Source organism: Merops nubicus, unplaced genomic scaffold, assembly GCF_000691845.1.
Source record: "Merops nubicus isolate BGI_N331 unplaced genomic scaffold, ASM69184v1 scaffold53194, whole genome shotgun sequence".
NCBI lineage: Eukaryota > Metazoa > Chordata > Aves > Coraciiformes > Meropidae > Merops > Merops nubicus.
The window spans coordinates 1-14,601 of NW_008605938.1; the positions used below are offsets into that span (position 1 = coordinate 1).

At 47.1% G+C, this 14,601-nt stretch overlaps 1 protein-coding gene across 1 annotated transcript; it reads left to right on the forward strand.

The window, feature by feature from the left end:
- Window positions 1-523: 523 nt before the first annotated feature.
- IGSF10 (immunoglobulin superfamily, member 10) lies at window positions 524-14,135 on the forward strand. Its single transcript, XM_008939462.1, has 8 exons — window positions 524-717; window positions 1,600-1,729; window positions 3,798-4,188; window positions 4,917-6,769; window positions 7,262-7,417; window positions 8,975-9,311; window positions 9,978-10,878; window positions 12,227-14,135. Exons 1-8 carry the CDS (start codon window positions 524-526, stop codon window positions 14,133-14,135), a joined length of 5,871 nt encoding a protein of 1,956 aa, XP_008937710.1.
- Window positions 14,136-14,601: the final 466 nt, after the last annotated feature.

The window sequence follows — 14,601 nt, forward strand, 5'->3', positions numbered from 1 at the left end:
GGAAAAGACGGGCAACCGTCGACCCCTGTCGCTCTTCTCCAGGGCGCCCGATTGTGCAGACCTGTCGTGCTCTCCTCCCATTTGTCCTGCTTTTCTTCCCAAAGGACTCCAGCTGTTTAGGCTGCAGGATGAGAGCAGCTTTCTCCAAAACTTGTGTAGTGCTTCTGTATCTTTTCAGAGATGAGGTGACCACAGCTGCCTGCTTTGTCCAGGATCTGAAGGAACCACTGATTTATGCAATGGCAAAATTACACTTCCTTGTCCAGCAAGACTGTTTCTTTAAAATGACAAACATTTCACATCGTTACACTTATCTAAATACTGAGGGAAAACCCAGGGTTTTGGGGTCTGCTTTGTGGGTTGTTTTTTCTCTCAAGTTAAAAAATTCTTATACTTACAGCTTAGAACCAAGTGTCTCCACATGGATATCACTGCAAGTGCTCGTGTGTTGTTTTCCCTGCAGGAACCCCGTTGTTGGCTCCGCCTGTGAAGGAAGGATGGCAGTGTAGCATTGCCCCCCAGGATGGAGGCAAGGGGCAGGGGCAGGCCCCACTGGCTGGGCCCCCTCCTGGCTCTCTGCCTGACCGCCCTCCCTGGCAGCATCGCCTGCCCCCGGCTCTGTGCCTGTTACCTCCCCACCGAGGTGCACTGCACCTTCCGGTACTTCACGGCCGTCCCGCCGCACATCCCTCCCAACGTGGAGCGCATCAACCTGGGGTATGTCTAGCACCAAGAGTTTGAATATTCTGACCACCTTTCAATGCTTTGTAAAGCAAGAGCTAAGAGTCCCCATATTTAGGACTAAAAAGTAGAATCGTAGAATCATTCGGTTTGGAAGAGACCTTTATCAAATCCCACCATTCTCCCAGTACTGCCAGGTCCCCACTGACCCATGTCCCTCAGCACCACATCTCCATGGCTTGGAAACCCCTCCAGGGACGGGGACTCCACCACTGCCCTGGGCAGTCTCTTCCAGGGCCTTACAATCCTTTTGGGGAAGAAATTGTTCCTCGTGCCCAACCTAAACTTCCCCTGGTGCAACTTGGGGCCATTCCTTCTTGTCCTATCAATGTCCCATGAGTAACTAAAGCAAGAAATAAATTTTAAGAGGTTAATACTCTTGACCAGGAGGAAGGTCACACCCCAGCACTCTTGGGTTCACCTCATTCTCCATGCATAGCAGAGGAGGCTGTCTTGTTCATGGACCTCTCTGGGTTGCTGCAGGGTTGTTAGTTAGGTTTTATATTTTTTGGAGTATTGTTTTCCCTCAACTGAAAGAGGCATTTACATGCCACCAGCCTCTGCGATTCTAGAAGCTCCTTGCTCTTCTGTATTCAAGCCTAAACCTGGCATTCTTGCCTACACATTTTGGCAGTTATTTTCCCTACCCACTGTGAACAGCCTTCAGAAAAGTGCCCTGGGAAAATTACCAAATTTTGTGCTAACGTGGAGGAACAACTTAAAATTTCATTTTAGCCACCAGAAGTGCCATCTCTTTATGCATTTCCAGAGTTTTCACTTTGTTTTGGTTTTGTTTGTACACTTGTGAAGTTGGGATGTCTGACTACACCCAGGTCTGGGGTGAAATCTTCCTTACAGCTACAACAGCTTGCTTAAACTGACGGAAACAGATTTTTCTGGCCTGGAGAAACTGGAGTTATTGATGCTGCACAGCAATGAGATAAACACAGTCCCTGATAAGGTGTTCAGTGATTTATGTTCATTACAGGTAAGAACCAAATGACTAATCTTAAATAGGAGATGGCCTAATTTTAATTTTTGTTATGACTTTTAAGCTATCTGCAGTGATACCAATAAACGGAAGCAGATCAGTGGTCTGTAGCATTATGGTTTCCCGTTTCTTATTGAATCCATGTGAAAGCCAAGGGCCTTCAGGATCCAGCATCCCATTTGGGAAGCATCCTTCCTTGCCAGGCAGGAATTCAGACGCTGGTTAAAGAGCACGATGAACATATTGGTAGATCTCTGTCAGTAGTATCTTAACGGGCAACTGCAGCTGAAACCCTCTGTCACACGGGAGAAAAAGGCTGCAGAGCTCCATATATTGCATCTGTGGTAAGAAATTGGTCTTTAGTTCATTTATAATTCTTTTTTTTTTTTTTTTTTTTTTTTTTTAAGGATTGTTTCCCATCTAGATTTCCCTCCAGTACAGTATAGAATCACAGGATGGTGTCGGTGGGAACGGACCTTTCAAGTCCAACCCGCCTGCAGGGAGCAGGGACATCTGCAACTAGAGCAGGTTGCTCAGAGCCCCGGCCACCCTCACCTGGAATGGTTCCAGGGATGAGGCAGTGACCACCTCTCTGGGAAACCTGTATAGTTCCATCCCTTTTTGACCTTCATTTATAAAAAAGGCTCCTACTGAACAGAAATGGAACATACTACATATAAATGTTTTAGTGCTCTAAAACCCCATAGAGTTCCTTGGTTTTGTAGTTTAATATTGATTTTTGGACTTTCAAAATGTAGTATTTGTTTGCCTGTTTTGTTCTTTAACTGAAATATTAGGGTTTTTTTTATAAAATATTACCTATATTTAGGTACATTGTAAAAATCAGTAACTGTACGGTGCCACACAGGGCTTCTAGAGCTATTTCAGTGTCTCACTGTGCCATGTAGGTATTTACATAGAAAGAAGTGACATACATGTTTATTTAGGAACCACCATTCCCAACTTACTTGATTTACAGGTAACACTCTCCAGTTAACCTTCCACCTAGAGCTGCTCTTCACTGCTATAGAGAAGAAACAATGTCGTAGCTGTGATGAACTAAGAACATGAGAGACCTTTCAGACTGAAAACACAATATTGGCTTAATTGATGAGTTTAGAGGCTTCAGGCATGGGAGAGAGAGGCAGAAACCAAAGAAGTGCTGGAGCAAACAGACTTTCAGGACTCACTAACCCCCATGCAGGGCAGTCCTGGGCTTGGCAGCTTCCTCCTCTAACTCCTTGCAACTGGCTTAATAAAACAAGCTTTATGAGTCCTTTAAGCTTTTCCACCCTTCACAGGCAAGATGGTAACACAATTATAGAGTTTTAATGGAATTACGTTTGGCAAATAAACTCACACGTTATTGTGATTTTGCACTTTTTTTGGTCATTAATTTTCAAAATACAGAATTTCTGACTGTAATGGTATAATTCTAACAGGAAAATTCTAACAATAAAAAGGGCACCATATTTAATGCCATATTTATTACCATATTGGGTACCATATTTAATACTTCAGCAACGTACCAGATTTGCTAATCTCATAGTTACCAGTTCGACTTTTAACCTGTCAGCAACAAATTGGCACCTGAGTGTTGAGGTGGGGCAAGTTCACATCTTGTATGGCACAGATCCTGAGGCTGGGTACACACTGTTGGTTGAACAGCCAACAAAAGAGACTGGTGCATGCATCTCAGCACCGTCTGGAACAAAAACCACTGCCACAGCTCATGGTCAGACTCTGCTTATCCTATTCATAAGTGCTTTAATTGGGATTTTTTGAATGAGAAATAAGCATTGCTTTATTTTATTTTCTCTTATCACTGTGCTTTGTAAAGATGACTGCAGAAGCATCACCCTGACAGACTGTTGGAATAAGAAAGTGTCCTTGTACTCCTCCAACTAACACTGCATTTAAAAATAATTCCTCCTATTAAGTTTTTTTGCAATCACTTGCTTTTCTGCTCTGGTGAAGTACATAACCATCAATCAGAATTTGTTAGGAATCTTACAATGATATAACAGGTGTTAATATTACACACTTGTTGCTTTTTCATCAACAGGTCTTAAAAATGAGCTATAACAAGGTCAGAGTACTTCAGCAGGATGTTTTTTATGGTCTAAAGAGCTTGGTACGTTTGCATATGGACCACAATAAAATTGAATTTGTAAATCCCAACGTTTTCTATGGACTCACATCACTGAGGCTGGTCCACTTGGAAGGAAATTTACTTCAGCAGCTTCACCCAGATACTTTTGTCACCTTGCACTATAACAAAATATTTAAAGTATCTTTCATGAAGCACATCTATTTGTCTGACAACAAGTTGACTTCACTGTCCCAAGAAACATTTTCCTACTTGTCTGAGCTGGAGAGCATTTACCTTCATGGAAACCCATGGTCCTGTGACTGCAGTCTGCAGTGGCTTGCAGAATGGACAGAGGAGAGGCCAGGTGAGCTGAAGGCTTTGTTTGTGATTTTTAATCAGGTTACAGCATCTTACTCTTCCTGATAAAGGCGTTTGTCCTTTGTTTGTTTATTTAGTCTCCCAGCAAAGGCTGGAAGACAGGATTTTTGTAGGTGCATGTAATCAGGATAAAATATTAATAGCATTCAGTTGCCCAGACTAAATTAATCTGGTGGTCTTAACCCATTCCCAAGTGCAGCTTTCCTTAATAGAACATTCTCCTTGGCCAGTTCAAAGCTTCTGTGCACCAGAAGAATCCACAGGGAATAAGGAATATGTATTTCTGCATAACTTGCAAGAGTGAAGCCCACATTGTACTTGGTTCTTCAAAAAAGAAATAAGGAAGGAGACCTGGAGACTTTCTCTGTTGCTGCCCTGTGTAGAGGTTGCCCGTGGTAGTGTAGTGTTACCCACAAACTCCTGGAGCCTGTGTCTGGGGACAGAGCTGTGGCTGTGTACCCCAACAGAGCCCTCATTGCATGGTGTAAAGCCACTGGGACAGAACTCCAGACTGAGCTGCCATGGCAATGATCCTTACTCAGCTTCATCAGAGAAAATGCAAAGGTCTTCTTAGGTTACTTCACGTTTTTTATAAACATTAAGATGAACTTTGTTAACTTTTTATTCAAGAGAACAGCTTGCTGGTAACTATACGACTTTTTTTAATACTAAGAACAGGATCACAAAAGCTTACTGCATTTTTCTTCCCTTCAGATGTTTTAAAGTGCAAAAAAGACAGAAGTTCCGGTGCTCAGCAATGCCCAGTTTGTGCTAGTCCCAGAAATCATAAGGGGAAAAGCTTAGTGGAGATTCCTTCTGCATCTTTAATCTGCTCTAAGCCAGCCATACATGACTCCCTGAAACTAAAAAACCTCACGCTGCCAGGTGATGGGGACTTCAGCTCCGTGTCTCCCAGGGACTTCATAGCTCCTATAGGATCCATAGTTTTGAACATGACTGACCAACCAGGACATCGAGGTGATTTGGTCTGCAACGTCCAAAAACCTAAAGAAATGTCTCCCATCTCCTTTGACAAAGATGGCAATGGCACAGTTCTCAAAACATCATTTTCAACATCTCTTGTGTGTGGCATTGATGATGAACGCATTCAGCAGCTATGGAGCATTCTGGCACTGTACAGTAATTCTCCCTTAAAACTGGAAAGGAACGTCTTAACAACTAACAAGTCTTTTATTAGCTACAAATACAAACAGATCTACCCTGAGAAGGATGAACTCTTCACCAATATAGAGAGCGAAGTGCGAGCCGAACCCTCGTGGTTGATGCAAAGCAAAGTGGCGTTACAGCTGGACCGGACAGCAACCACGCTCAACACGCTGCACATCCGCTACTCTGCAGATGCCCAGGTTATTTTGCCCAGTCCTGACAAAAACCAGGTGAGCAATAACTGGACCATCATCTCCAGAGACAACCAAACACGGACGGAGCACACTGTTTTAGTCGGGGGGACCGTAGAACTCGAGTGCCAAGCAGTCGGAGAACCAGCTCCTGCAGTGGAGTGGATCCTGGCCGATGGGAGCAAGGTCAGAGCTCCCTACCTCAGCGAGGACAGAAGAATCGCAGTAGTCAGAACTGGAACGCTCACCTTACGGACAGCTGACACTTTTGACACGGGACTTTACCACTGCATAGGCACAAATGACAACGATGCAGATACTCTCACGTTTAGAATTACCGTGGTTGACCCCCACGTGGAACACGACAGCATAAATGGAGCCCAGCTTTCTCCGCGTGTTGGTAGCACGCTGTACCTTCCCTGCACATCCACCGGGGCACCAGACGCTGCCATTAGCTGGGTGTTACCCCAGCACATGATTCTCCATCGCTCTGTAAGAAACAAACATATTTTTGACAATGGCACCTTGAGAATACAGGGGGTGACAGAGCGAGACAGTGGCTACTTCAGATGTGTTGCAGCCAACCACTACGGTGTTGATCTTTTGGTTTTTCAAGTGCTTGTTAGGCGGGATAAATCCACTCTAAAGGACAAGCACGCAGCTGCGGGAGGCTGGGAAGAGGGCGAGGGCTCTGGCGATGCAATGCTGGCCTCTGCTGCAACTCAGGAACAGCCTTTGGGGACTCCAGCTACCTTGAGAGCTCATCAGGGATCTGCTGCCTCTGCACCCAGGAATCGGGTCACACAGAGCGCACCCAGCAGGGATGGCCACGGGCTGGTGCCTTACAGGCACTACCAGGACAAAATGAGCAGGCGGTTTAGAGGCCGCAGGAGGCAATTTGTGTCCTCAGCCAGGAGAGTTGATCCCCAGCACTGGGCAGCCTTCTTGGAAAAATCAAGGAGGAACTCAATAGTGATAGAAAAACGAGGAGAAACTGCAACAAAGTCACCTGTTCAAGTCCATAAATTCTCAGAAGTACCTGGGGATGAGGGGGAAACATCTGGTGATCTCAGATCCCCAGAAGAATTCATGATACCACTAACAGAGACAGCCACCACGCCTGCTCCGGGGAGAGCAGTGGGAGGCATGAGAACTGCAGGGCCCGAGGTGCCCATGAGGAGCAACCCTGCCAGGAAAGCCTCCCTCCTGGTTACCGAGGCAGCACCTGCCCTACCCTCTCCTTTTTCACACTCTATGTCATGTGACAGCAGAAGGACACAAACATATCTAAAACCTACAACTACAGCCTCATGGGAAAGATCTGACTTAAGTGAAATATCAGCAAATGGTTTAAAACTAACAGCTGTATCAAATGGGGCAAGCAGAACATCTGCACTCTTCCCTGCTGGGCAAAGGTTGGTATATTCTGGGGAGAGTAACAACCACCATTTAAAATCTGTGTCAGTGACACCCTTGTCAGATGCTACAGACACCAGCAAACCTGTGACTTCCCAAAACACAGTGGAGAAGCTACGAGTGTTTACTGAGTCTATTGATAAGATTTCCACCAAAACAGGTCACCAGATACCTGTAGTGACAGTCAGTGAACCAAGTCCTGAATTTAGTCATGTTTATTTTGATAGTACTCAGAAACTAGTAACTCCTAAGCTGCTACTGGCCTCAACTGTCATTACTCATCAGGAAATTCAGAGTATTCAGGATGTCACAACTATTACACACCAGGCCCAGCAGCAATACGAAAGACGAAGGAAAGTTTCTGGTAGGAGACAAATTGTTAGACCAGGACATGTTCCAAGTATGAAAGAGCACAGATACAATTTTGGGAGACCAGGCTCTGTCAGAGGAAGCACAGATGTGGCTGCAGGTGTTCAACTGAATATGAAATATGTACCAAATTTACCAGCCTTAAGCAGCTCCATATACCCATTCAGCCCAGAAGCACCTCTGTCCTCCCCCTCTACCATGAATATGCTGTTGGGGCACCCAGCAGTTACTCATCAAAACACAGCATTCCTCAGGGAAGAGGAAAATGAACCTAGTGCAAGGCAAAAAGCTACTGCAATAGTCATGCCTTCCATCACAGAGGGCACCCGAGACACTCCTCAGTGGCAGCTGGAGCACAGTGCTCCATTTGAGACAAGTACCAATGGAGTCCAACCTTTTACCATCAGACTACCAACAGCAGCAATCCACACAGCTCACACTGCCACAGACATTACACATACCATAAGCACTAAGGCATCTTCTACCCTTGTATCAGCCTTACCCAGCATTGAGCCTAGAACCTCACCAAGAAGTTCCCAAACAGGAAAAATTACTTGGGAACATCCCTCTGGACATGGTGCAGAAAAACAGGTTCTGAAGAAGCTACCAAACCAACAGACAGATATGTTTCCATCAACAGAGGCATCAGCCACACTTTCTAAAAATATGACAGCATTATCTACGTCCAAAATGTCTCCTTTGTCCTTTACACCTGTTTCAACAGGTGGGAACCACAGCAGTGGTTTCTTGTCTTTAGATAAGCCCGCTCATTATGGTGATGGTAAGCCAAAACATCAACATCCTCCCCACGCAAAGGCGCGTTCTTCCTCCAGTCCTGCAACTAGTGCAACCAAAGAAACAGATGGGATGAGCTTGAAGCCAACAGCTACATCTATTGTTACTCCTCAAACTGACACCAAAGTCGTCAAAAGTAAAAACTTCAGAGCAGGAAGGAAGAGAGGCCAGAGGAGGAGGAGGCCCCCTAAAACATCCACTTCCCAAAGCGTGACTGCCAGCCACAGCCCTGCAGCAGGTCCCTCGGTGGCCGCAGCTGCGCCAGTCATCACAACGGTTACACCATCAACTGTGCCCAGAAGCGTTGTGCCTGCAGAACCTCCCCCTGCCTCAGCGACAGGAACGCCAGCACCGTGGGTCCGTGACACTCCCAAGGCACCGCAGCACGTGCCCGCAGCAGCCACGCAGACATCCGCGACCCCTGTCACGTGGAGGGACACACAGCTGGCCACGTCACCGCCCAGCAGTCGCGCTGCTCAGAGCCCCACCATCCCGATCCAGACCACACCAGGGCTGTCAGAGCCTTTCAGCACCACATGTGCACGACCTGCCGCAGTCTGCGCAACCTCTGGGTCAGAACCTGCTCACCAAATCACAACAGCAGGTGAAAAATCACACCTGAAAACGGAAGAGGGAGTGATCCAAGAAAACCACGCAGCACAGCACACGTTTCCAGCGAGAACCGAGCTGAGGACCAGACCTCCTTCCAGAGCCACAGCCACCACTCCTCCCAGCATTCCTCATCTGACCCTGCCACCAGCCCCAACAGCAGCTGTGCCACCGGCACATACTGCCAGAACCACCTCACCTTCATGGGAAATCAGATTCTGGCAGGAACCATCTGTGGAAATCACAGAGAGAGGCAACACGTTACCTGTCAATACCGTGACCACGCTGAAGTCACCACAGATCACAACCCCGTATGCTCTTCTGTGGGGAAGGGATAAGGGCAGTTCTGTCAACAGCTGGTCTGAAAAGAGACAAGATCAAGAAACTACAGCCCCCAGTCCTATAGGTTTGGACTCTTTAAGCAGAAATCATTTTGCAAAGCCCAGAATAACTGGAGGGAAATTAGCTGCTTTTACTGTCCTAGCTAATTCAGATGCTTTTATTCCTTGTGAAGCTACTGGTTACCCCCACCCAACAATACAGTGGACCAAGATATCATCAGGTAAGTTTGGTAAACCTCTCTAGAACTTACCTTCCCTTACAGGCCTGTGACCTGGCAGATGGTCCATGTGCCAAACTCAAGTACCACTTCATTTAGGAATACTGGGAACTATCAGTGCAAAGATGAACGTGGGAGCAGTGAAAAAGAAAGATATCCGAGCGCATTCACAGCGGTGTCTTACTAATTATGAAATGGTTCTTTAGGGAAACAAAAAAAATAATATGATCTGTATTTGACTATAATTCTGTTCTTATTGTGAGGAGATCTCAGTATTTGTGGTCTGTTACCTGCTATTTCAGAGCTGTGAGACGAGTGAGAACAAAAGTCCGTCTGTGGTAACAAACCAGCAAATCAAGTTACAGTGATGCCAGAATATTTTTGAACATGCAAAGCCTGTTCAACTATGGCAAAGTATTTTTGGATACACAAAGCCCCATCTTATTTTATCCAAACTTCGTCTCTACTGAGGACCAACTTCTGTTTTTACTTTAAAGCTTTGTCACTCTATATGCACAATGCCATTTTTTCCTCTCTTTCCTATCACTAGTGTCCTGGTTATCTGGGCAAAGTAGACCAGGATGGGGCAAGTGTTGCCAGGGAACAAGCAAAAAGGTGCAGAAGGGAGAGGTTCTGACGTGCTGTGCTGTTGTCCCCTTGCTTCCGCAGGGCGCGACGCTGCGGAAGGCCGAGGCGAGGGCCGGTGGCTGGTGTTTGCCAACGGCACACTCTCCATCGCCCGGGTGGGCCTGGAGGACCGCGGGCAATACCTGTGCACCGCGGCCAACGCGCACGGCGCGGCACAGCTCCTGGTCACCCTCTCGGTGGTGGCCTACCCGCCCCGCGTCACCGGTGCACGGTGGCAGCTCCGCACCGCTCACTCCGGAAAGCCGGTGGCACTCAAGTGCAAAGCTGAGGGCAGGCCCCCACCCGCCATCTCCTGGGTTCTCGCAAATAAAACGCACATCTCCCGCTCCTTGGCAGGGAAGAGCAAGGCTCACGTGGAACCGGACGGCACTTTAATTATCAAGGAAGTCACTGTTTATGACAGGGGCCTCTACACGTGCGTGGCTAAAAACCCAGCCGGCGCCGACACGCTGGAGGTAAGACTGCAGGTGATCGCGGCACCTCCCGCCATTCTGGAGGAGAAGAGACAACACGTTGAAGGAATGATGGGGGGAAATCTGGAACTCCCTTGCACGGTGAAAGGGAATCCTCAGCCCAGCGTCCACTGGGTCCTCTTTGACGGCACGGTGGTGAAACCTCTGCAGTTTGTAAAGGCAAAGGTGTTCCTGTTCTCCAACGGCACTCTCCACCTCAGCAACGTGGCCCCTTCTGACAGCGGGAATTACGAGTGCATAGCCACAAGCTCCACGGGCTCGGAAAGAAGGGTGGTGAGCCTCGTGGTGGAGCACAGGGATACGCTCCCAAAAATAGCTACTGCCTCTCAAGAAATGACTCGACTGAATTTTGGGGATAAGTTGCTTCTGAACTGCACCGCAACTGGGGAGCCCAAGCCCAGGATCATCTGGAGGTTACCCTCCAACGCAGTCGTTGACCAGTGGCACAGGTAGGAGTTATTTCTTTAACTACCTCTTTGAAACATAAAATGCTGTCTTCTCTGGTGCTTGTATAAGACACTGTCAGAGCACTGAAATAATACATCGTGAACTAAATTAACTTTTAAACATCTAACAGTGGTGAAATACCATGTGGTGACGGCTTGTTACTATATGCCTAATAACAGACCACATCAGTGCCATAACTGGGTGAGGACTTACCAAAATGGACGCAAGTCATATTTGAAGAAACTGATGTTAACCATACATGGACTGAATTTTGACCATTTTATTTTGCTGTGATTCAGGATGAATTCTTAATTTGTGCTAGAACATGTTTGCACTTTAATAAAAACTGAGATGAATAAAGGGGATTTGAGTATTTCTAGACAGTGGTAAGACTATTCCATACCAGACTTCTAAAAAATTAACAGAACTCAGTTTAATTGATGACAGCCACATATACAGTTATCACACTTTCACCACAAATCTGATACAAATTAGTGATCCCTTATCTGCTGAAACAAACTAATTTAGAACCTTGAAAACCACAGAATGTGGCTGTCTCTAGCACTTCATCTTAACAGCCAGATAGTTCAAAGTACTGGTGTTGGCAACAGATTTAAATCTGTGATAATCAAACGTTCAGATTTATCAAAGTGAAAGGTATAATATCAGGTACCAGCTGCCAGTGCAAAGCAGCTGCCTTTGCAGCAGTGGAGGCTGTAGATTACACACTACAAGGAGGAGGAAAAGCTGTTTACAAGAGATTTGTGAAGTAGGACTCGGGTGGAAAAGGCTTCTGTAGTCTCTGCCAAGTCTGTCTTTGAGGGTCTCCCACCCACAGTAACACTTCACCTTTGCTTTGGGAGAGACAGTCCCAGGTCAGGACGTTCAACATGAAGCCAGGCTGAGGAGGGAGACCCAGGTCTGTGCCCTGCTGCAGGAGAGGCAGCCAGAGAGTAACCACACAGTGCCAAGTGTTGTTGTGGACAACACACAGCAGCAATGCCAGCTGCTCTGTCTGCAAGGCATACAAGGAAGAGGAGCAGAGGCTGGTGGGATGAGGGACAGTTCAACAGGCTCATTTGCTCACAGAACATCTTCCAGCAAGGCAGAGGCAGCATCATGCAGTTTCGCGCACTGACATCAAGTCAGGGAGCACAGGCACATCCCCATAAAAGCGGCAGCTACATCAGGCTATAACCCACAGGCTCGGTGGGCAATGTGGGCACGGTGCCTTTGGAGAGAACCCCGCATTGCATAGTGCTGTTAACACTGTCAGGCACTCTCAGTGCTCAGTACTTGCCTCCAGCGTTTTGTTTCGTAATCCATTTCCTCTTTTTCCCCCCACAACAGGATGGGAAGTAGAATCCACGTGTACCCCAACGGATCCTTGGTTATTGAGGCAGTTACTGAGAAGGATGCAGGTGACTATTTGTGTGTTGCAAGAAACAAAATTGGAGATGATCTGCTACTGATGAAAGTCAGCATCACAATGAAACCAGCCAAGATCGATCAGAAACAGTATTTCAAGAAACTGGTGCCATATGGAAAAGATTTCCAAGTAGACTGCAAGGCCTCTGGGTCACCCACACCAGAAATCTCCTGGAGTTTGCCAGACGGGACGGTGATCAATAACGCGATGCTGGCAGATGATAGCGGACGCAGGTCTCGCAGATATGTCCTCTTTGACAATGGAACTCTGTATCTCAACCAAGCTGGAGTAACGGAAGGGGGAGATTATACCTGCTATGCTCAGAACACCCTGGGAAGAGATGAAATGAAGATACGCATCATGGTCGTCATGTCAGCTCCTCAGATAAAGCACAATTACAAGACATACATTAAAGTGAAAGCTGGAGATAAGGCATTACTGGACTGTGAAGCTGTTGGAGAGCCCACGCCAAAAATATTCTGGTTGCTACCTTCCAGTGACATGATCTCCTCATCAACAGCCAGACACTTCCTGCACGTCAATGGTTCTCTGTCAGTCAGTCAAGTGAAGCTGTTGGATGCTGGGGAGTATATGTGTGTCGCTCGTAATCCTGGAGGGGATGATACGAAATTGTATAAACTGGATGTTGTGGCTAAACCACCTGTCATCAACGGTTTAGATGTGAACAAAACAATCATGAAAGTGACGGCAGTGAGGCATTCCAAGAAACAGATTGACTGTAGGGCAGAAGGAACACCTCCCCCTCAGATTATGTGGATCATGCCCGATAATATTTTCCTAACAGCTCCATATTATGGAAGCAGGATTGTAGTACACAAAAATGGGACCCTTGAGATTCGGAACATAAGGCCTTCAGACACAGCAGATTTTATCTGTGTGGCTCGTAACGATGGGGGAGAGAGTATGCTGGTGGTGCAGCTGGAGGTATCAGAAATGCTAAGGCGTCCAATGTTTAAAAATCCGTTCAATGAAAAAATAATAGCAAAACCTGGGAAAACTACCACATTGAATTGTTCTGTGGATGGAAACCCTCCACCTGACGTAAGCTGGATGTTGCCTAATGGCACATGGTTTTCCAGCAGCATCAAGACGCCCGAGTTCCTCACGGGAAGCAACGGCACCCTTACCATCCATAGTCCCGACGGAGACAAAGCAGGAAAGTACCGCTGTGCTGCCAGGAACCAAGTTGGCTACATAGAGAAGCTGATCATCGTGGAGCTTGGCCAGAAGCCCAGTATTCTCTCTCGCCCAGCAGGGCCAGTCAGGGGCTTTAGTGGGGAGTCGCTGTCGCTTCACTGCCTGTCTGACGGGAGTCCCAGACCAAACACCGCGTGGACTCTGCCCAGTGGGCAGGTGCTGGACCGACCGCAGATCAACCGCAGACACATTCTGCTGGAAAATGGCACGCTGGTCGTACGAGAGGCCACTGCTCACGACCGAGGGGATTACGTGTGTACGGCCCGCAACGATGTGGGAGACTCCTCCATGAGGATTCCAGTCATCATCGTGGCCTATCCCCCGAGGATTGCCAACAGGCCACCGCAGACCGTACGCACCGTGCCTGGCGCAGCGGTCCGACTCCACTGCACGGCGCTGGGAGTGCCCAGGCCGGAGGTCACCTGGGAGCTGCCCGACCACTCCGTGCTCTCTGCAGGCCACCAAGGCCGAGCCGCTGGGAGCCAATGGCTCCACCCCTCAGGGACGTTACTCATCCAGAATCCCCAGCCCACAGATTCTGGCGCGTACAAGTGCACAGCGAGGAACCACCTCGGCAGTGATTTCACAGTAACATACATTCACGTCATCTGAAATGAGAAGCAGAGCATGAATGACTGCTGACAAAGTCTACAGATGGACTGAGGTCACACCTGGAGCAGGTTTAATCCAAGGCAGCCATAGGCACATAAGTGCCCAAATACATTTACAGTATTCAATCTGCAATGATCATGCAAAAACAGAGAGGAAGGGCTTGGGGAAAATCAGATCTAGCATTATTACCTGGCAGGGATTCTTTCCATGGTGAAATAGGCTTAAATTAAAACAAACTGCCAGCAAACTGAATATCAAATAAGATTACTTTCTGGAAACGTACCTACAGACCTTCAGTGAGGACAGGCTTTTTCATATTAGTTAAATGTCCACCTTGTATGGCTATCATGAGCATGCATCACATAAAGCAAGAGTATCAGAGAACCCAAAGAGCAGATTTTATTGTGATGCAGATTACCTTCTTAATGTGTTTGAATATTTAGTATGTTTTTAAAATAAATATTCA